The sequence below is a fragment of the Vipera ursinii genome, assembly GCF_947247035.1.
Source record: "Vipera ursinii genome assembly, chromosome: Z".
NCBI lineage: Eukaryota > Metazoa > Chordata > Lepidosauria > Squamata > Viperidae > Vipera > Vipera ursinii.
Window position 1 is genome coordinate 123361711 of NC_139517.1, and position 24245 is coordinate 123385955.

Sequence of the window (24245 nt, forward strand, 5' to 3'; positions counted from 1 at the left end):
TGCTTTTAATTGTGCTGCCTTCTAATGTAAGAAGATCCAAAATATATATATATCTGTTTCTTGAGTAGTTTTCCTTTTTTGAATGACAACCTACCATGAGATAGTGCTTCCGCAAGGATTATTATTTTAATTTTATTCTTTTAAATATTTTTTGAGGAATTGAGAGTGGGATGAAGGAAATTTCCAGGACTTCTAGAGACAACATCTAGATCAGGGGTCTTCAAACTCGGCCCTTTTATGACTCATGGACTTCAACTCCCAGAATTCCTCAGCCAGCATGCCTGGCTGAGAAATTCTGGGAGTTGAAGTCCATGAGTCATAAAAGGGCCAAGTTTGAAGACCTCTGATCTAGATTAACTGAAATCTAGATCAATCTAGACTAAGCTCTAGATTACCCTGTTATACATTGCAATGCCCTTCTGTGGTCTTAGTCCGGGGTCCCTCACACCAAATATTTACTAAAAATATTCATGCCAATACCCATCCAAGGATAAACTCTCTGGTTAGACCTTCAGTCAGATAGAAGTAGTCCTCGACTTACAACAGTTTATTTAGGGACTGTTCAAAGTTACAATGGCATTGAAAAAAGTGACTTATGACCGTTTTCACACGTAAAACCATTGCAGCATCCCCTGTGGTCATGTGACCGAAATTCAGATGCTTGGCAACCGACTCGTATTTATGACGGTTGCAAAGTCCCGGGGTCATGTGATCCCCTTTTGTGACCTTCTGACAAGCAAAGTCAACGGGGAAGCCAGATTCACTTAACAACCGTGTTACTAACTTAACAAGTGCAATGATTCACTTATCAACTGTGGCGAGAAAAGTCATCAAATGGGGCTACCCGCTTAACAACTGTCTCACTGATGAACAGAAATGCAGGGCTCAATTGTGACCATAAGTCAAGGACTGCCTGTATATGAGCAGGGCAGGATAAGCTAGAGTCCTATTTTCATATATAGTTCTGTATCTTCTTAAGATGGTTCTTATTTATTTGCTTATTTATTTGCTTATTATACACGGGGTTGCAACATTATTAAAATTTCACCCAGACTAAAAAAAACACAATAAAATATGAATGTCAAAAGGTATCTGCATTCATATACCAATATCTAGGCCATCTAACCTAAATAAATAAATATAAACTGAATAAATGGTATAGGGTTTCCTGCTTGAGCAGCAGTATGGACTAGAAGACCACCAAGGTCCCTTCCAACTCTGTTACTCTGTTTATCATTGAAACAAAGCATTGTTTATGTGAAAAAAAATCAGACCATGGACCCTCAACTTACAGTCTATGGTTTTACAAGGGACCCAGCAGTAACACTAAGGGGAGGATACTATGCCCCATTTATCTAGTGAGTCCCAGCAGACGCCGTGTGATGTGTAAATCCTGTTTAGGATTGTCCATTGTTGGCGAGGCGGTTCAAAGCCTGGTACTTTTGCATGGTACCATTTATATGCCTTCCTATGTCAGGGCATTCATTTGGCTTTCACTGGTTCTCAGTATCTGAGCCCTAAAGCCAATTCAGATCCATTGGGCACCTATGATGTCTCACAGAAGGGATGAAACCTGTGTGGTCCTCCACGTTGCCAAGAATTATAACAAAGCAACGCCCGGTGACTTCTAAAATCTTAAACTACTTATTCACTCTGATCAATGCCATTAAAAGCAACTGCCTGGTTATTCCTCTTACCCCCAGCTCCAGAACAGCACTTTTCTTAAAATTTATTTTATAGATTCTGGGTCATTTTTTTTTATTTTGCCTTCTCTGGGAGTTGCCCACCCAGGATGCCAAGAAAATTAAAACCAGAAGGGGCAAAGAGAGGTATATCTTTTTAGTTCAAGGACAGCATACAATAGATACGTTGGGAGAACCTCTTCACGACACGAACCATTCTGTCTTTGCCTTAAGCTGATGTCCCATTCAGTTCTGATGCTTCAATCAATCCACTATCACAGGCACCATTAACTTCAAAGAATTTGTGCCGAGTTCATTAATTTCAGAACTAGGCTTTTGCTTTCATAATGTGTTCCCTGAGGGTGAGCCCACTGGCTATTATCATCCTTCCTGCTTGATGTATTTGTACCTCAGCATTATAGCTACTTAAACTGTCTCTTGTGGGACTTGATTTCCCTCTTTACTCCATCCCTGGAACAGTGTAATATTAAGATAGCCTGGTAATAACAGTAAGCTTTAGTGTATCTGAGTCATAGTTAAATGTGGCTAAATTTACTAAGAATATTCAGGACAGGTATTTCTAATTATTTCTCATTCTCACTCAAAAGTCAAAGGCAGTATTTCTACTCCAATTGCATTCAGCTAGGAAACATATAGGGACGCGGTGGCTCAGTGGGTTAGGACGCTGAGCTTGTCGATCAGAAGGTCAGCAGTTTGGCGGGTCGAATCCCGAGTGCCCCGTAACAGAGTGAGCGCCTGTTACTCATCCCAGCTTCTGCCAACCTAGCAGTTCGAAAGCACGTAAAAATGCAAGTAGAAAAATAGGGATCACTCCGGTGGGAAGGTAACAGTGTTCCATGCGCCTTTGGCGTCTAGTCATGCCGGCCACATGACCACGGAGATGTCCTCGGACAAGCGCTGGCTCTTCGGCTTTGAAACGGAGATGAGCACCGGCCCCTAGAGTCGGAAACGACTAGCACGTATGTGTGGGGGAACCTTTACCTTTTAGGAAACATATGTGTGAGGGGTCCTTGGTGCTCTTTGAGCTTGTCTGTTTTCTTGCAGACATTTCATTACCCAAGTGGGTAATGAATCAGTGTTGCTACCCAGTTTGGGTCATGAAACGTCTGGAAGAAAACAACCAAGCTCAGAGAGTACCAAAGATCTCTCATTTCAACCCTGAGCTACAAATATTTTTCTCTACCAGCAAACATATTTGTGATACAGAAAACTCTAGCAAGCTACAGTGTCTTTAAGTGACATGAGCCTCATGACACAATTGCACAATGGCCCAGTGGAATGTTGGGATAGCTAAAGCAAGTCATTTGGATCATGGGGCACACGTCCTGGCTACCCTTTTCCTCGTTTCTGTGGATAGTTGTGATGTGGAAAGAGTTTACTGGCTGACTGATTTTGCAGCATTTTTATCCTGTCTACTTCACTGGGGGTTTACTCAAACTACAGATAGGCCTCAATTTATGACCACAATTTAGCCCAAAATTTGTGTCGCTAAGTGAAACATCTATTAAGTGACGTTAGTGCCATTTTACGACCTTTGTGGTCACAGTTGTTAAATAACACTGCAGTTGTTAAGTTAGCAATACAATTGTTGAGTGAATTTGTCTTTCCTGTTGACTTTGCTTTCAGCGGGTCGCAAAAGGTGATCACAGGGCAACCGTCATAAATATGAGTCAGTTATCAAGCATCTGAATTTTTGATTGCATCACATGTTGTAAGTGTGAAAACTGCCCATAAGTCACTTTTTTATTGTAACTTCGGACACTCACTAAGTATTGTAAATTGAGGACTATCTGTATGTTCCCATCATGGCTTGGAGTTGCAATATATGGATATTATCAGTGTGCTGATGACACCACACCTTGAACCAACAAAGGAACTCTTCCAATGGCTTCCCATAGACATGAAATTGTAGGGGAGACAGAGACGAATACTGTGACACGCGTCTGGATGACCTCGCTTCTTCTATTACCACCCATTGACTCAGCATGGAAGGAGTAGAATCACTACAAGTAGGATTCCCAACTCCTAGACAGAAGAATGATATGATCAGTGGACCAGAGGCCACTAAGACTCTAGAAAGGTCAATATGGCTGCGCTCATTAGCCTTAAAAAGGTCAGCCACCAGTTTGAGAAGTAAGATAGGAACTTTTTGTTCCTACATTCTACGTTTAACCTGACATAAACTGCACTTTTCACGAATCAAGTTTTAAAAGCTCCCTCTTCAGACTTACTTTAAACTGGATCTCAGACTGAAACAATTAATCTAATATTGGGACCTGCTTGTTTCTTTCCTCATCTCCTGTACATTAGGCTCTATCTTAACTGTTTAAGGACTCTTTGATACCATTTTGGCTGTCATAAAACCAAGATCTTACTCTTCTATGGATACTGAATTTCTTTCCCTCATGACCATCTCAAGAATGACCATGAGCTATGGTTAGGCTAATTGAGCCCAACTTTCTGTTGCTAAGCGAGACAGTTGTTAAGTGAATTTTGCTCCATTTTATGATCATTCTTGCCACAGCTGTTGAAGTGAATCACTGCAGTTGTTAAATTAATAACACAGTTGTTAAGTGAATTTGGTTTCTCCATTAACTTTGCTTGCCAAAGAAAAATCACAAAAGATGATCGTATGACTCTGGGGCACTGTAACCGTCATAAATATGAGTCAGTGTCTGAATTTTGATCATGTGGCCGTGGGAATGCTGCAATGGCTGTAATGTTGAAAAAATGGCCATCAGTTACTTTTTCAGAGCTGCAGTAACTTTGAACGGTTACTAAATAAGTTGAGGATTTGCATTAAACTGCATTTAAATTTAATCTGCATTTAAATTCACATTACTAGAAAATCCAATTTGATTGATGTGGTTGTGCCTTCTTCCTGCACACCTCAGATCTAAGTGATGTTGACTCCTTTACAAAAATCCCATTATAAAACGTTCACACTCAATAGAGTCTTTCAGTGCATGACTTCTGAACGGTCGTAACGGTTGGGGGATATCTCAGCTCTCATGAGCTCAATTTCTGTGAGAATATTAACAATTGAGCTTACAAGTTTTACACCTTCATTAAAAGTTGCGCATTTTAATCAGGTTTTCTTGTTTTTTGAAAGATGGGTTGTATTCTCGCATCCTTTCCTATTCAGACGAACTCTAGGAGAAAAGACTTTGCTAAAAGCAAAGTTAGTTAGTTCTGAACACATCAGGCAGACAAGCTTAACCTTCTCCAATTGGCAATTTCTAGGTGCATGGAAACTACAGTTCCCAGAATTCATAATATTTTTGTTGCCATCTGTGGGGTATTACTGGGTAAGACAGAACTACAAATCAAACCTTAGCAACTTAGGGAATATGGGTAGTCCTTACAACCATTCATTTAGTGAATATTCAAATTTACAACGGTATTGAAAAAAGTGACTTATGACTGTTTCTGTCACTTATGACTGTGGTAGCATCCTCATGTTCACATGATCAAAATTCAGACATTTGGCAACTGGCATGTATTTATGACAGTTGCAGTGTCCCGGGGTCATGGGATCAACTTATGTGACCTTCTGACAAGCAAAAGTCAATGGGGAAGCCAGATTCACTCAACCGTCATATTACTAGCTTAACAACTGAGTGATTCACTTAACAACTGAGGCAAAAAATGTCGTAAAATGGGGCAAAGCTCATTTAACTGACTCACTTAGCCACATAAATTTTGGGTTGAATTGTGGTCGTAAGTTGAAGACTACTGGTAGTTTACGTACAACTGAGTTCAATTTCGTTCGAAAACCAACACTTGGTGTTTTAGAACTATTCTATTTGGAACCGGTCTAAAAGGGGCTGAAAAATCAAATTTGAAAGAATCTCGTTTGATATTGAACATGATCTCATTTCTCTAAGAGGCTTCTTCCCTGTAGTTCAGAGTCCTCAGTTCTAGAAGACTGTGAGCAGCGGCAGAAAACCTGAAGCGTCTGAAATGCACTTGGCAAATTGGGCATTGATAGATGCTTTCATCTCTATATTGATCTTTGCTCCGTTAGTCTGCCCTAGTCTAATGAACTGTACTTAAGATGCTTGGGAAGAAGGCAGTTTCCTTCAACAGCTCTCTGCTGACTTGCTCTTAACCCTGTGCAGTTGTAAGGCTGTTTAATGACGCCCTGAATTAATACCTCACTTATCTCTTTGAGTGACTGAGCTGATCTCAAGTCCCAAGGAAGGAAGCAGGAAGATTTTGAATTTTCCTGAACTCCAGCTGAGTCAAACGGGGGAGGAAAGAGGGTCAGAAAGGAAAGATAGATCGGTGCAACACTTGTTTATAGAAGTGGAACAGAGGGAGGCAGAGAAAAAAAATGTCTGCTGTGTCAGCTGTAAATGGACCACATCAAAATATTTGACCTACTATTTTTTTTTATCCTTGAACAGAGACCAGACAGTCGTTTTGTCCTTGGACAGTTGAACAAGTGGGAGATTTGTCATCGACCTACCGCTTCTCATTTAGTAACCATTCAAAGTTACAAAAAGGTGACTTTTGAACATTTTTCACCCTTAAAACCATCGCAGCATCCCCATGGTTATGTGATCAAAATTCGCCTGTTTTGCAACTGACTCGTATTTGTGATGGTTGCCATGTCCCGGGGTCACCTTTTGCAACCTTCTGACAAGCGAAGTCAATGGGGAAACCAGAATCGCTTAACAATCATGTTACTAACTTGATAACAGCAGTGATTCACTTAACCACTGTGGCAAGAAAGGTCATGAAATTGGGGAGAACTCACTTAACAGATGTCTCACTTAGCAACAAACATTTTGGGCTCAATCGTGGTCGTAAGTCGAGGGCTACCAATATTATCTGGCACAGACGGGTTTTTTGTTCCTTCTGCCCAGCAAACAATCACTAAGAAAGGGTAGATATGAGAATAAAGTAACAACAACAATTAAAATAAAAAATAAAAAAATAAAAATAAAAAGCAACTTGACTGAGGTTGATCATCATGTCCCTCAACCTTTCCCCACAGTTTTCTTGGCCAGTTATGGAAACAGAGTTTGAGACTATGAGCTGCAAATTTATCCCCCCCCTTTTTTTGCCCTAAAAAGGTAACGGTAAAGGTTCCCCCCGCACATGCGTGCTAGTTGTTTCCGACTCTAGGGGCCAGTGCTCATCTCCGTTTCAAAGCCGAAGAGCTAGCGCTTGTCCGAGGACGTCTCCGTGGTCATGTGGCCGGCATGACTAGACGCCAAAGGCGCACGGAACGCTGTTACCTTCCCACCGGAGCGGTCCCTATTTTTCTACTTGCATTTTTACATGCTTTCGAACTGCTAGGTTGGCAGAAGCTGGGACGAGTAACAGGCGCTCTACTCTGTTACGCGGCACTCGGGATTCGACCCGCCAAACTGCCGACCTTCTGGTCGACAAGCTCAGCGTCCTAACCCACTGAGCCACCGCGTCCCTACATTTTTTTGCCCTACATATTATCAAACTCTCTGGGTTGCATTTACGTGTAAAGTCAAGCAGAATGCATTTGATTTCTTATAAGGGAGTTATAAATGAAATTCTCCATTTTATAAAATTATTTGACTTGGTTGAAAATTTTGTCTAAGCCAGTGAAATAATTAATACCTAGCCACAAATTAGCTCATTTCCTCTCAGCTGTTTGATTGGCTTCTTAGGCTATTTTTTTTTTTAAGAAAAGAGAAGTGTGCATTTAAAAGAAAGAAAGAGCAATAAAACCAAGTACAGTATTTCAATTAAGGAATTCAACCATGCTTTTAACTGCAAATAATACATTTTGCTCCTTTGGTTTTATGCAAGCAGACTGCATTACTTATTCTTCAATTAGGGAGATTAAAGGTACCAATACAGCACCATCATGCAAAAATAAACAAGAAAGAATTATCCAACACAGACATAAGTGCACACACACAAACACACACACACAACACACACACACACACACATACACACACACACACACAAATGCCATGTTCACAAATAAAGTGAGATAGTAACCAAGCATACAAATGAACATCTCTCCAATTGCAAAAGTACCTTGTAACAGACTTGGGCTGCAAACAAAAACCCTCTTTCAGAATCTTGCAAAGTTTTACAAATCCTCATTTATCAGAAAATAATTTGGCACATTTGTGAGCATGGTTAAAAAAAGAGTGAGCAAGCAAAAGACATAGCAACATTTACTTATTGCAAACGCGTCTTTTCTTTTTTAGTATTCCCCCCCCCCTTCTTGATCACAGGCTCAGCAAACAGAAATCTGTATTTCATTCTGCAAATGCAAACTTCGTATTTTTCTCTTTTTTTAAAATGTTTGCATCTCCTCTATTTACGTGCACCAAGCTCAAATCAGCCGTAGCTTGAAATACTGCAAATGCAAAAGTAGAAAATGGAAAGAAAGTAGCAAAACCTTGTTGATGCTACTACCACCCCCCCCCAGTTTAAAAACAGGTTTGCCAACACCTTGTGCAGTGCACACCAAGTCTTCATAACAAATGTCACAACCAAATAATGTCAATGAACAATTGTCCAAGTGCATGCATGCATACATGACCTATGCAATGATATGGCTACATATGCAATGAAATGGGAAATACAAATCGCGGCAGCAGAAAAAGATGGAAAGCCGAACAAAGCATGTCTAATCCAGGCCCTCCTTTACCAGGATTCATCCAAAGAGAAAGATTGTCAGCCCTCTGTCTTTCACAGCCGGTCATAAAGATGGGAATTAATCAGTATTAAAGTAGAGCTTAAATTTATCGTGATTAGCTCTAATAATGTCAACCTTCCTCAGAGGTGGGGAACAACGGCCCTTTTATGACTTGTGGACTTCAACTCCCAGAATTCCTAGGAATGGCTGGATCAGGAATTCTGGGAGTTGAAGTCCACAAGTCATAAAAGGGCCATCATTCCCTACCCCCACTCTATCTGAATCTTTTCAGATGTTATTAGATTTCAGGTCCCATCATCTTCCCTGTTCTGAATGATGGAAGCCAAGGCTATCAGGGTTAAGAAGTTTTAAGATAGTAGCATAATAAATGCTAGAGGTCCCAAAGATGTTTTTTTTTTTCAGGAGGCAACTGAACTTTTTTGTTTTTCCTTTGAAGACGTTTTGCTTCTCATCCAAGAAGCTTCTTCAACTCTAACCAGATGTTGGGGAATGGAAGGATTTGTATTCCTTGCAGATAAATGGCCATTTGCATTCTTTTAGAGAGTCATTGAAGCCATTTGGAGCACCTTTGGGGCAATCATGGCCTGGATGACTGAGAATCTCCATGGACAAATGCTGGAGGAATTTGTAAAAGAGATTGAAAGAAATGGCTGGCTACAAAGAGGAAATTGGATCAAGTGACAAAACACTGCTACGTTATAATGCAATTTTGTCAGTCTGATGTCAGTGACTGGTTGCAGGGGCTTATGGGTGAATTTGTGAAGCAAAGTTTACAAAATCTCTTGGTCAATTTCTTAAAAATCATAAATCATCAAGAATTATAGAATTATAACACAAGCTCAAAACTTAAGAGAAAATTTTTACAAAATGTTTTATAGGTGGCATTTAGATCCTAAAAAGCTTGCAAGTATGTATCCGAACTATCAACCTAAATGTTGGAGGTGTGGTGGCGAAGATGCAACGTATTTTCATATATGGTGGACCTGTAAAAAGGTTAAGGCTTTTTGGATTAAAATCTGGTGGAATATGCAGAAGATTTTTAAGCAAAGGATAAAGTTTTGTCCGCAATTGTTCTTATTGGGCATAATTACAGATACTACTGTTGTGGACACCAAGTTGATGTTGAATTTAATTACAGCGGCAAGACTTTTAGTAGGTCAATATTGGAAGAAGGAGGAACTCCCGACTATAGTAGAATGGACTCTTAAAGTTTCTGACCTGGCGGAAATGGCAAAGATTTCGGCTTATTTGAAAGATCATTCGCAACAACGTTATATTATGGAGTGGAAAAAGTGGATTGATTATATCCAGAACAAACTAAAAAGTTTGTTGAATAAGGTTTTTTTTTCCTTTTTTTAATGTAATATTAGTATTGCTTGTAGTCATTTCATATGAGCTAGAGTGCGATAGACTCAATAGTTTATTGTTGTTAGCATATGGTTGTTTATGATTGTTTTCTGCTTTTATACCTTGTATTTAGCTCTGGGAAGTCGGGGAGGGTGGAGGGGGGAAGGGGGGGAGGGTTAGGGAGGGCTAGGAAGGGGTGGGCGGAGGGAGGGGGGGAGGGATTGTTAAAGACAAAATGCATTGTAAAACTTTTCAATAAAAAAAAAGAATTATAGAATTATAGATAATCAGAAAGGGCTATTTGGGCTATCATGTTAACATCCTTGCTTAGATGTCTATGGAGATTCTCGATCATCCAGGTCATAGTTGTCTCAAAGGCAGTTTTTTTTTCTTTTTCAAAAGGCAATTGGACTGTTTTTTTACTCTTCCTCAAATAAAACCCAGCCCAGTTGCCTTTTGGGGGGAAAAAACCCCGCTACCTTTTAAAATAGATATTTAAACATTTAATCTGTCGGCATTACCTAAATATTGCTTATACCAAAGCACTACCCTCCTAATATTCATACATAATTGCTTTATATGCTTGGCATGCTTAACACGGGCCCCAACGTATTTGGAGGCCAAAATTCAAAATATATACACAATGTTAGTTTTAGGACTATTTTCAGCATATAGATTTCGGGGGCTAGGTTTCTCTTAAATCAATGGAGTAGTGGCAACTTGTTTTATGGATTTTCACTGAACACAGGGGCTTCCTGCCATGAGAAAAGTTAACCATGAGCAACGGACACAGAAAGACTGATCACGAACCAGTCTTGCTATTTAGTATTTGTGTTCGGACAATGAAGTATTAATCTGCTTTATCTCTGGATAAAGGAAGACTCAAAAATATTCTGGCTCTATATCCATATCAGGAGTACAATACCACTGGAATGACTCTCCACTCATGTTCCTTGAAGGGTGAAGTACATCAGACAGTGGCCAAGTAAGCCGCCCTGAGTCTTCGGAGAAGGGAGGGATATACATGGAATTAAAATAAAATAAAAATAAATAAATAAGGAACACGATGATGGCTCGCCAGTTCTTGGAAGTCTTTTCCTCAAAAAGCATCTACCAAGTTCTATTCCAAGGACTCTTCAAACTTGGCCCTTTTATGACTTGTGGACTTCAACTCCCAGAATTCCTCAGCCAGGCATGCTGGATGAGGAATTCTGGGAGTTGAAGTCCACAAGTCATAAAAGGGCCAAGTTTGAAGACCCCTGGTCTATTCTATTATAATCCTAGAGCCAGACAAAAATGTATTTATTCTTCAACTTTCCATTCTATTTATATAACCACATCAACTTTCCAATATATTTATATAGTCACATTTTATGATGTACAGATACTCCTTGACTTCTAGCCATTAATTTAGTGGCTGTTTAAAGTTAGAAAGGCACTGAAAAAGTGACTTAATGACCAGTTTTCACACTTATGTCTCTTGCAGCATCCCCATGGTCACATGATCAGAATTTGCAAGCTAGGCAACTGGCATGGATTTATGACGGTTGCACTGCCCTAGAGTCATGTGATAACCATTAATATTCCCAGATGGCTTCTGACAAGCAAAATTAAGGTGGGGGAGGGGGGAAGTCAGATTTGCATAATGACCACATGTTTCACTTAACAATTGCATTGGTTTGCTAAACAACTGTAACTCCAACACTGCTCCAACACTGGAGGTTTTTAAGAAGAGACCGGACAGCCATTTGCCTGAAATGGTATAAGGTTTCCTGCCTGAGCAGGGGGTTGGGCTAGATGACCTCCAAAGTCCCTTCCAACTTTATTATTATTATTATTATTATTATTATTATTATTATTATTATTATTATTATTATTATTATTAATAATAATAATAATAATAATAATAATAATAATAATAATATAAAAAGATTATTATAAAAAGATTGTAAAATGGGGCGAAACTCACTTAACAACAACCACCTAGCATAGCAACAGAAATTTTGGGATCCGTCCTTGGTCATAAGACAAGGACTACCTGTAGTCTAATTTTATGATGTAATGAGGCTTTTTTTACAGCAGCTTTTTTCCGTATTTTCCTGTTCGATTTGTTTATCTCTTGTGTATTCTTAATCATGGTTTTTAGTTTCAGGTTTTATACAAGCCCACTTGGGGGAAAACGTCTCAAAGGGCAAGGGGAAAATTAATAGACAGGGGATCTGATTGGAAGTTGTGCTAACTGAGGTTTGGTTGTTAACTAAATGACAGGCTTTTTTTTTTTTTTGTAAACAAGACCTGAACCGGGATTAGCTCAGAATGGAATCCACCAAAGATGGGATCAGTCCAAGCCAAAGATAATTCAACAAGCCAGCGGTCTAAACTTTTTAGCAGCAGCAGCAGGAAGAGAAGGAGGGGGGGGGGAAGAGAGTTCCACTGCAGGGTACGGGATCAGCACCAATCATTTCACATAAAGCCTGGCATGAAAGATGAGAACAGAAAGACCACAAATACACAGATGATGGGATGGAGGAAGGGCCTCACAGCATGCTGCAGGATGCTCATGGACAGAGAGGCTCTGCTGATGGGTCTTGTAGTAGTTGTTGTTTTGAAATTGAAATCTTACCCTCATCCCTTCAAATCGTGAGAGTGCTCTTAAAGGTCTCAGAGCTCTGAGGGTCCTAAGGGATTTAATGGGACCCATTTCGGAGTATCCAAGAGAACTAGCTATGAGGCTTATTAGTGAGACCTGAAGGGAGACACAAAACGAAGAAGTCCAAACTATTAGCAAAAGTCCTACCATTCGGCTTCTCTTCTCCGCATTTGCACCTGTAAAGATAAACCTGGTTAATTGACTGAGGAAGCAAGAACCTAAATTGGAGGGAAATTAACCATTAACTCATGGGGGAGGGGGAAGCCGCTGCTACAGAAATATATATATTTTTTTTTCCAGGACACAGAGCTATTGATTTCCAATGCAAAATGAAACCCAAGAATTAGGAACTGTCAAAAGCAATAGGACGATATCGATCTGCCTGCAATTCCCATTCTCCCCTCTAGATGACCACACTGAGCTCCAAAGAATGTCAAAATTCCTCAAAAGAGAAGGACGAGAAACCTGGGAGGGAGAATAAGTTTTGCTTTCCGCTATTTTCCTCTGACAGAAAAAGTAGCCATGTAGTATCATCCTAATTTTGCATATAGTTTTGTACTTTGAAGATAAATCGCCTGTATATTATAAAGGATCTGTCTGTCTGTCTATCTATCTTATATTTCTTTCTCTTTTTCTCTTTCTCTGTCTATCCATCCAGCCAATCTATTTCTCTCTGTGTGTGTCTCTCTCTCTTATTTCTCTATTTCTTTCTCTCTCTCTTTCTCTCTCTCTTTCTCTGTCCGTCCTATCTATTTCTTCTCTCTCTCTCCTATTATCTATCTATCTATCCATCCATCCACCCATTTCTTTCTTTCTTTCTCTCTATCCTCTTATTTTTTTCTCTCCCTTTCTCTCTCTCCCTCTATCTCTCTATCTCTATCCTTTTCTTTCTCTTTCTTTCTCTTATCTTTCTATCTATCTATCTGTCTGTCTGTCTGTTTATCCATCCATCCAATCTATTTCTTTCTCTTCCTCTCTTTTTCTATCTCTTTCCTCCTTCACTATCTATCTATCTATCTATCTATCTATCTATCTATCTATCTATCTATCATCTATCTATCTATTTATCTATCTATCTATCATCTATCTATCTATCTATCTATCTATCTATCTATCTATCTATCTATCATCTATCTATCTATCTATCTATCTATTTATCTATCCATCTATCAATCCTTATCCATCTATCATCTATCCTCACACACAGACATGCACACCTATACATTACACACACACACACACACACACATGCACACGCACAAACATCACACCCACGTGCCCTTCACCCCACACAGCGGCTGCAACATTGCTGTTGCCATAGAACTTAGTCTGCCTGGGAGATCCTTCCCCTGAAAAATTATACAGTTAGCGCTGATTGGAAAATGAAGCTGCCATGTTTGCTGCTGTTCCCTGCAAGAGACAGAGAGAGAGGGAGAGAGGGAGAGAGGGAGAGGGAGAGAGAGAGAGAGAGAAGGTGATTGTTATTTTAGAGGAACACACTGCATAGACATGGAAAGGTTTCAACCCTTACCCTTATGCTCTCAAACCGGGACAAGGCTCGGAGGGGCCTCAAGGCCCTGAGTGTTCGTAGTGATTTCATAGCAGCCAGGTGGTCATAACCGAGAATTGTAGCTATCTGGCAAATAACTGAAATCTGTGCAGATTGAATGGAATTTGAAATTATTGTTCAAGATAAGCAACAACAGGATTTTTTTTAAAAAAAAAGAAAGAAAGGAAAAAAAAGACAGGGTGAAAAATAGTGACTTAGGGAAAGATTCCAATAACCAGGATAGATTTCAATAATTTCAAAACAGCATGAATGTGGATTGTGAATGAAGGTGGGCTATGTTTGTAAGAAGTATCAAATTATACTTGTAGGAAAGTCATTTCTCCCCAGCTTGCTTCTAGAAAACAAGGGAGGGAGAGGAAGGAAGGAAGGAAGGAAGGAAGGAAGGAAGGAAGGAAGGAAGGAAGGAAGGAAGGAAGGAAGGAAGGAAGGAAAGAAGGAAGAGTTGTGTGGCAGAATTAAGTCTGAGGGAAAAGTTCTAGCCTTTGGCTCCAAAAGCTGGAGCCATTGATGAAAAAAGAGAGGGAGATAAATAAATTCTGATTAAAAGGCGGAGTGGGGAAGGAGAATCTGAAGAGCACAGCGATCAGAACAGAGGGCGATAAGGGAAGGTGCCGTAATCTTTCTTCAAACAACTGTCTGGAAATTACATCACACGATTCCCAGTGAGACAAAATAGGCGGTCGCTAACTTTTCTTCTGCTTTGCAATCTGAAAAAAGGCGGGCTGTGGAAATGAAGTCGTTTTAGTCCAACACCAAACTCTTCGGCTGGGCAATTTCACAATTGCTATCACAGCAAGCATCCTTTTTTCCTTTCTTCCTCTCTTAGAGATTATCCAGACCAGAGGTTCTCAACCTGTGGTTTGCAGAGGAGTCCACAAAGGCTTTCTAGCGCTTTAAATCTTGGATTAAGTCTTGGTGGTCCGTGGTGAAGAAAATATTGAGAACCGCTGATCTAGCCCACGCCCATCCCTACTAAACTACCAACAAGTGGCCATCCAACTTCTGTTTGAAAACCCCCAGCAAGCAGAGGTCCCTTGATTTAGGGAGACCATTCCCCTGCTTAGCAGCTGTGTACCATGCAGAAGGCCTTCCTATTCTTCAGCCGGAAGCGTTTTTTCCCCCTTTAAATCTCACCTCTTTAGTCTTTGTCTTCAGTTGCAACAGATGACAGGTTTGCCCTCTCTTTCATAATGTTGCATGACAGTTATGAGAACCCAGCCCTTTATTGCAATAACTCCCACACTTACTACATTTGGGATAGCCAAATGGAAGGAAACCAGGGATGATTAGAATCTGTTGAACGACAGCAAACATGGTTAGAGCACTGTGGGGGGAAACCTAAGGTCTGTTTGATCAAGAAGATTTTGTGAAAGCACCTTGTATTATACTCTTACACAGACAGCTTATACATGATGTCTGTTGCAGGATGGCTGCAATATATCTGAAGAAAATGGATGCTGGAATTCATCTCAGTTATTTTAGGGAGACGTTTGGGGAAGGAAGGAAGGAAGGAAGGAAGGAAGGAAGGAAGGAAGGAAGGAAGGAAGGAAGGAAGGAAGGAAGGAAGAATGAGAAAAAGAACAGAGTAAGGAAGGAAGGGAAAATGGGGAAGAGTGAGGGAGGGAGGGAGGAAGGAAGGGAGAATGGGAAAAAGAGAGTGAGGAAGGAAGGAAGGAAGGAAGGAAGGAAGGAAGGAAGGAAGGAAGGAAGATGAGAAAAAGAACAGAGTAAGGAAGGAAGGGAAAATGGGGAAGAGTGAGGGAGGGAGGAAGGAAGGAAGGGAGAATGGGAAAAAAGAGAGTGAGGAAGGAAGGAAGGAAGGAAGGAAGGAAGGAAGGAAGGAAGGAAGGAGAATGAGAAAAGGAACAGAGTAAGGAAGGAAGGGAAAATGGGGAAGAGTGAGGGAGTGAGGGAGGGAGGGAGGGAGGGAGGGAGGGAGGGAGGAAAGGAGAATGGGAAAAAGAGAGTGAGGAAGGAAGGAAGAATGGGAAAGTGAGTGAGTGAGTGAGTGAGGAAGGAAGGTAAAACTAGCATGTTGAATTTTATTTGTATGTAACTCTAATTCCATTCCAATGAACTCAATACCAGCTCATTTATGGCGATTTTCAGCTTTGTTTAGTGAATAAGTTTTTCTTTGCTTGCATCAGGAACGTAACAGAAGACAGGCAATTATCTCTTTTCAGCACAACACATGGGAAAGTTTGCTGCTCAAGGCCGGTGAGTCAGTTCCTCTGCCAGTTCCTCCCATATGTGCACTCCTTGTATCTAAAACGTGGGGTAGGACCATACTCCAGTTGACTGGCTGAGATGGGGGTGGGGGATTCAAAGGATGAAGTGCCAAGAAGAAAGGAATGTTCACCTACCCTTATATTCATACAACCTCGATCATTTTTTTTTAAAAAAATAATAATAATGTAAGTTGCCTTATACCACACCATACAATTTGTCCATTTAACAGAGGAGTCCCCACCTTTTTTTGCTTCAGTGGGCACATTTAAAATTTAAAATGCATACAAATTGGCTACTGTAAAGGTCAGTCATAAAATACCCATTTCCCTAAAGAGCAAAATGGGTCCGATTGTCCTCTGACTTCTCCTCTATCTTGACAAGACTTCACTGGGGCACCCACAGTTCTTCCCTGTGACTTTTAAGGGGCTTGCAGTCCCCCTTTCTAAGCAAAGCACCAGTTATAGCACAGGTTATTCAGACTCCTAAATTTTTATGTCTTTGGAAGTCATGTAGGATTCAGAGGCATTCCTGCAAATTTTTTTTTAATTTTTTTTATTTTAATTCCATTTATATCCTGCCCTTCTCCGAAGACTCAGGGCGGCTTACAAGCTTAGCAGTAGCCTTCATTCTATGTATATGCCTGCTTATTAGGGCTTTCACACACACCCCAAGCGGCATTATTACAAAGTCAGCTTAATTGCCCCCAACAATCTGGGTCCTCATTTTACCTACCTGGGAAGGATGGAAGGCTGAGTCAACCTTGAGCCTGGTGGGATGCGAACCTGCACTGATTGCAGGCAGCTGGTGTTACTTAAGGAGGCATTAGCCCACTGCTCCACCAAGGCTCTTATAACTCTTATAAATAAAAGATCATCTTTAAGACTGGCGTGTTGCTTTGCACTATTTCCTTTCCCTTCCTCTCTATTTAAAAATTGGTGGGACACCCTGCAAAATGTAATAATGAATAATGAAGCTAAGCTGATTGCTGAGATACTGATCAATTTGGTGAACCCCCAATATGCTTCTCTTTCTCTTCTATACCTTCTCTTATTGGTATCATTATTATGATTATAATCAGTTTGTTGTTTTGTATGTTGATTAAGAGCTTATGCACCGGAGACGAATTCCTTGTGTGTTTAATCGTATTCGGCCAAATAAAGTTTTCGGTTCTGTTCTATTTTGTTCTGTTCTGTTCTATAGGTAGTCCTTGACTTACAACAGTTTTTTTAGTGAGTGCTCAAAGTTACAAGATCACTGAAAAAAAGGGACTTATGGCTTTTTTTCCACACTTACTTCCGATGTTGCATCCCCGTGGTCATTTGCACAAAACTTGAATGCTTGGCAACTAGTTCACGTATATGATAGTTGCAATGTCCCAAGGACATGTGATCATCTTTTGTGATCTTCTGGCAAGCAAAGTCAATGGGGAAGCCAGATTCACAATGTATTGCTAACTTTACAAGTTCAGTGAACAACTATGGCAATAAAGCTCATAAAATAGGAAAAAATCCATTTATCAACTGTCTCACTTAACAACAGAAATTTTGGGCTCAATTGTGGTTACAAGTTGAGGACCGCCTCTATTCTATTCTATTCTATTCTATTCTATTCTATTCTATTCTGTTCTGTTCTGTTCTGTTCTGTTCTGTTCTGTTCTGTTTTATTCTATTCTATTCTATTCTATTCTATTCTATTCTATTCTATTCTATTCTATTCTATTCTATTTATTCTGTTCTGTTCTGTTCTGTTCTGTTTTCTATTCTATTCTGTTCTGTTCTGTTTTCTATTCTATTCTATTCTATTCTATTCTATTCTATTCTATTCTGTTCTGTTCTGTTCTGTTCTGTCCTGTTCTGTTTTCTATTCTATTCTATTCTGTTCTGTTCTGTTCTGTTTTCTATTCTATTCTATTCTGTTCTGTTCTATTCTGTTCTGTTTTCTATTCTGTTCTGTTCTGTTCTATTCTATTTTGTTCTGTTCTGTTTTCTATTCTATTCTATTCTATTCTATTCTATTCTATTCTATTCTATTCTATTCTATTCTATTCTATTCTATTCTATTCTATTCTATTCTATTCCATAAAACATTAGGATCCTCAAGAATAGGTTGAATAGTTTGTTAAGGTCTTGTAAACAAGACTTGCTCTTTTTTCTTTGAATTTAAGTCCTTTTTCGATGAAGGAGATGGCTACTCTGGCAATTGGTAGTTCAAAAGGCAGCGGTTGTGTTACTGCCCTGCTGACAGATTTTCACTATATTTATTCCAAGAATTCATTATAAAGGATTGCATTATCAGCAAGGCCTTGAACAAGAGATTTTCCATGGGTCAAAACAACCTGCCTATATCACTGTTGATGATTTTGAAAGAATTTCATTTCTCTTTGATAAATTGTGTTTCTAAGAGAAATTCAAACAACATAAGTCTTAAATTGTGAGGTTGATTCAATGTGACCTGATTTTTTATTTATTTTTTAAAGGCAGATTTCAAAATGCATACTCACTGTCTTGAGCAAGCAGAGAAAAATGAATATCTGTGCTTTTCAGTGACACTTTCATCCACCCATTTCCCCTTTGACTAACTCAACACAAATTGTTAAGACTGGCTTCCTTTGGTGGATTTATTTGATCCTTTCTCTTCCTCTGAATGTCACATTCATAATCTCCTCTTGCTGAAATGTCACTCTATGGAAGTCTCCATAGTAAAAGATCTTCTGAGATATCCAAAACAGAGTTGTAACTTTTAGCTCATTTCTTAAGGATAGAAGTATTTACAGAACTTGTTTTATGACACTGGAGAAACCAATGAGTTTAGTTTACTGAGAAATAAAATTAGTTGTTCAAGTTGGCCAAGGTCATTAATCAGTGTAACATTCCTTTCTGTTATTCTTCCTTGGCTTCTGTATCTGTTTATATTTTGTTTCTGACCTAAACTAACTTGAGTAGCAATGTCACACTTAGACATTATGAGACAAAAAAAGTAGGAGGCAATTGTTTTTTTCTAGCACACTTCTTGTGAAAAAAAGGATTGGAGATCAGACGTAGATTAGTGTAATGGTTGACCATAAAAACATAAAATTCCTAGTTTTAGAAAAAAGTCACTGAGGTTATTAAGTCCAAACCTTTGCTTAGTTCATAATAAATAAATTATTTATTTATATAAATTATCCCCCCCAGATTGCTTATCCAGTCTTCCCTTGAATGCATAAAGGAGAGCCCACCATCCTGATGGTCAATTGATTCCATTGCCTATCCACTGTTTCATATACTGTATAGTCTTTGACTTACAACCATTCATTTAATGACCATTTGAAGTTAAAACAGCATTAAAAAGAGTGACCTATGACCATTCTTCTCACTTACAACCACTGCAGCATCCCCATGATCTCAAGATCAAAATTCAGATGCTTGGCAATTGGCTCGTATTTATGATGGTTGCAATGTCATGTAATCATCTTTTGCGACTTTTTATAAGCAGAGTCAATGGGGAAGCCAGATTCACTTTACAACCATGTTACTAACTTAACAACTGCAGTGATTCACTTAGCAACTGTGGCAAAATGAGGTAAAATTCGCACTTAGCAATAGAAATTCTGGGCTGAATTGTGGTCGTGAGTCAAGGGCTTTCTGTATTTCATATTCCTTCATATCCATATCATATTTATATTCCTATCAAGGAACTACCAAGAACACTGTTAACCACTTGTTTATATACAAGAACAAGCCACTTTGTATATAAGCAGAAAGCAATTCCCATCCCCTTCTAAGCACTGATGATATTATCTAGTTTGTAAAGAAATGTATACAAGAAGAGAGCACCAAGGACTGCATAGTTCTCCTCCTCCTCCTCCTCCTCCTCCTCCTCCTCCTCCTCCTCCTCCTCCTCCTCCTCCTCCTCCTCTATACAAACCTCATTCCCTTCTGATGTTACCTGACTGACTAATGAAATGTCTGCAAGAAAACAACCAAGCTCAGAGAACACCAAGGACCACATAATCATCATCCTCTTCTTCCTCCTCTTCCTCTCTACAAAACCTCACTCCCTTCTAGCATTGATCATATTACCTGGTTTGATAATGCAAGAAAATAACCAGGTTCAGAGAGCACCAAGCATTCCACTTAGTCCACTAACCAAGGTCTTCCTGTTCTTTGACTTTTCCTTTCTTCTCTGTAACATTTTTTTCAGACCCTGATGAAACCTAGCATATTCCAGAGCCTTGGTGGAGCAGTGGGCTAATGCGTCCTTAAGTAACACCAGCTGCCTGCAATTAGTGCAGGTTCGCGTCCCACCAGGCTCAAGGTTGACTCAGCCTTCCATCCTTCCCAGGTAGGTAAAATGAGGACCCAGATTGTTGGGGGCAATAAGCTGACTTTGTATTAATGCCACTTGGGGGGGCCTGAAAGCCCTAATAAGCAGGCATATACATAGAATGAAGGCTACTGCTAAGCACATTGGTTTGTGCTTAAATTGTAAGCCGCCCTGAATCTTCGGAGAAGGGCGGGATATAAATGGGATTAAAATAAAAAAATAAATAAATAAAAAATCCCCCCCACACACTCATTCTTTTCTTCTCATGCCTAATCCTGTTTGAAGTCAGCCGCTCTTCATAGCTGCATGGGTGCCCTTGACCATTCTTGCCTTTCTCTGAAGCTGTTCCTGTTTTCCTAAATCCTTCTTCAGATGTGCGTCTAGACGTAGTCACAATGTTTGAGGTTGAGGTTGTTAAGAACTAAGTAAAACAGTTTCTTCTTGTGATTTTGGAAATTACATATATGATTATGAAGCCTAAAATTGCATTTGCACTACCCTTGTTGTCTTACATTCAGCTTCTAATTGGCTCCTACTTCAAGACCTTTTACACAAATACTGTTAAAATGCCAGCAAGTGTTCCCTTCTATACAAGTCCATTTAATTTCTATTTCCTAAGTCAGGGACTTTGCAATTGATAAATGTGATTCTGTAATTTCCAGTCCATTTCTTTAACTTATCAAGATCACTTTGAATTATGTCATATGTCCTAGATATGGCTGGCTCTTAAAGCCACTCAACAGTAGGAAGTATAATTTGGGTGGTTAAGTTTCCTATTTCTCCTAGGAACAGCACTAGGAAGCCATTCAGTCCTAATGCAACGCTCATTAGTTCTCTATTTATTTCTGACGTGTTTTTTTTCCTTTTACTTTAGCAAGCAAGAGCAAAAGACCACTATTTTTATAAGTTTGGCATTTGGACAAACTAAAGCCACCAGCATTCAACCCACTCGCTATTGACAGTTATTAATAATGGGATATGTAAAAATAGAAATATGAAATATAAATAAATAATAACAGTTCTCCTACTTCTTTTGGTCTGCTTCAACAAATGAAGCATCACTTGGGTGATTGCACCTGAACAAGGGAACAACTCAGGACCTTGACTTGGAAAAGCTGATTGATTGATTTATTAGATTTTTATCCTGCCTTTATAAGTAACCCTAGGTGGTAAACAAACATGATACCCTTTTCTCCTATCTTCCCTAGAAGTGGGTTGGCTGGTAGCTCAAAGTTATCCAGCGGGCTTTCATGGCTAAGGCAATATGAGAACTCACAGTGTCCTCGTGATTGGCCCAAAAACACCTAGCCCATTGTCATGCTAAGGTGGACTAGAACTCACAGTCTCCCGGTGATTGGCCCAAAGTCACCCAGCCCATACCCCAGTGGTGGGATTCAGCCGGTACGCACCACTTCAGCAGAACCGGTAGCTAATTTTTTGCTGCCCAGGCAACAAAAATGGACTTCCGGAAACAGCATCCACACAGAGAACTGGTTGTTCACATTTTTGAATCCCACCACTGCCATACTTTACTTTCATACCTAAGGTAGAACTAGAACTCAGAGTCTCCTGGTTTCTAGCTTGATAAGTAATAGACCAAGCTGGCTTATGATGGAAGGAGAAGTATTGTTTACAAAGAGGTTTCTGCTCTTCTTTCAATTCCTCTTCATACTCATATTTTCCACATATGTGTCTTTGTCAATTCTGAGCTAGAAATGGACCACTTCTGTCATATATTCACACACAGAGATCTATCTGTGAAGTTAAGCATCCCAGTCCACTCTATGTCCAAACTAACGGTGTCATCCTTTCATAAGCAGTATTTTAACAGATTTGGAGAAGAAGGAAATGCATAAAGTAAAATTCATTGTCCAAGTTATGGAACGGAAGCAGTCCAAAACCATCAATTAATGAAAGCAAAGAGTATCATTTCTATCAACTGTGACAAAGAATCAACACAGAACATAAATGTTGAAAATTGCTACTGTCTTAAGCACTTTTCTTGAGCGGCATCAGATTTTTGTTAAATCACATGATGTTAACAACAATTTGGCAGGAAAGACAAATTGTCAAAAGGCTAATTAGTCAACACTTCTTTTCATGTCACTGTGAATGCGTTTGTTTAGTGACAAAGTCGAGGTACTTCAAACAATCTATTTTGCATCTCCTCCCACCTCATTTTATTGTGCATCCTAATTGCGATCCAACAAAACTTAGAGCTGATTGATCCAGGCAACCAATGGAAGGCAGCAAAGAGAGACAGAAAGGCTATCAATAGAGAATATTTGTCGTTCAGGGTTAAAATGAGGGGTCCTTGATGTTCTCTGAGTTTGGCTGTTTTGTTGCAGACATTTTACTACTTGATGAGATAGCACCATCAATCCTAATTGGGAATGCTTGTTTGTTCTCAATTTATAATTAGGGAGCAAACCCCACTCCATACAAGCACTGGTGATGTTACGCAGATAGATAATGAAACGTCTACAAGAAAACAAGCAAGTTCATGGACCATCAAGGGCTCCACAGAAAGCCCCAGTTTGGGGTTAGTTGTAGGAAAGTGCAATGCTGCTTTTATTATTTGCCCAATATCTGTTGTACCCTTTCCCCAGTCACAGCTATCGCAATGGCATCTGCTCAGCCAAGGGTGTGATAACCATTGTGGTACTAGAATAGAATAACAGCATTTGTCTTGTATTTGGTGTTTGGAGATGGTTCTCAAAAGGGGACAGTACCTGGGTTCAGAAGCTAAACAGGTCAGGCCTAGTTATTGTTTGGATGAGAGACCACCAAGGGACCCCAAGGCCATAAACTAGGTTGAAAAGTGGAGGGAAAAATAATCTCCCTCCCCCCCACCCGAAAAAGTCATGGAAACAATTTCCACATGTTGCCAGGAAAGCTATACAAACTTGTGTACGAAATCACCAGGAATCAACATTAATTTGAAGGAGACTTTACTCTCTTCTCTTTATTCTAGGTCTAGCCAAGGCGATGAAGGATTTCTGATGCCAGCAGGGGAAAATAAACTAAAATGCCAGCTTTGGGATTTCATAGAAGTGAACAATCAGATTGTTCTCACTTTTCCTAATTTCAGAAACTTAAGCAAGTTTGGACCAAGTTACTTACCATATCCCAATGCTGGGTCAAAAACTATTCTAGGAGCAAGCAAGGGCAAAAACTCTTTCATATTGCTGCAGGAATATGTCCTTTGAGACATCCAAGTTGGCTCTTGAAACAAAGCAGAGTGCAGAAATTAAATTACCTATCAATAGAAGATAATTTTTGTAGCTCAGGATTGAACTGTGGGGTCCCTGATGCTCTCTGAGCTTGGTTATTTTCTTGCAGATGTTTCATTACCAAAATAGGTAACATTATCAGTGCTAGTAAAGAAATAGGGTTTGCTCTCATTTTATATAGTAGTGGCTTGCCCTGCCAGTGCTGGTGGAAGTGGATTTGGTGGTTCCTTGATTTGGCTGCTGCTTACTGCTTATTTACTCACTCTGTTGTCTGAGTGGATAGTTTCTTGTTTGGGGTATTGTTGGCTTCTCGATAGTTTAGTGTTAATCTTAGTATTGTTGTTGTTGTTGTTAGTTGCAAAGTCCTGTCTGACCCATCGCGACCCCATGGACAACGTTCCTCCAGGCCTTCCTGTCCTCTACCATCTTCTGGAGGCCCTTTAGGCTCAGGCCTACTGCTTCAGTGACTCCATCCAGCCACCTCGTTCTCTGTCATCCCCTTCCTCTCTTGCCCTCAATCTTTCCCAGCATGAGGCTCTTCTCC

The 24245-nt window shown here is 39.8% G+C and overlaps 1 protein-coding gene across 1 annotated transcript in view; it reads right to left on the reverse strand.

Moving 5' to 3' along the window:
• The window catches only part of LOC310648908 (sodium channel protein type 5 subunit alpha-like), a gene marked incomplete at its 3' end in the record, with an annotated part of 422981 nt that overhangs the window by 30356 nt on the left and 368380 nt on the right, over window positions 1–24245 (reverse strand). Inside the window, 1 exon segment of the mRNA XM_083377037.1 lies at window positions 12338–12460. Coding sequence (XP_083233163.1) covers window positions 12338–12460 — 123 coding nt within the window.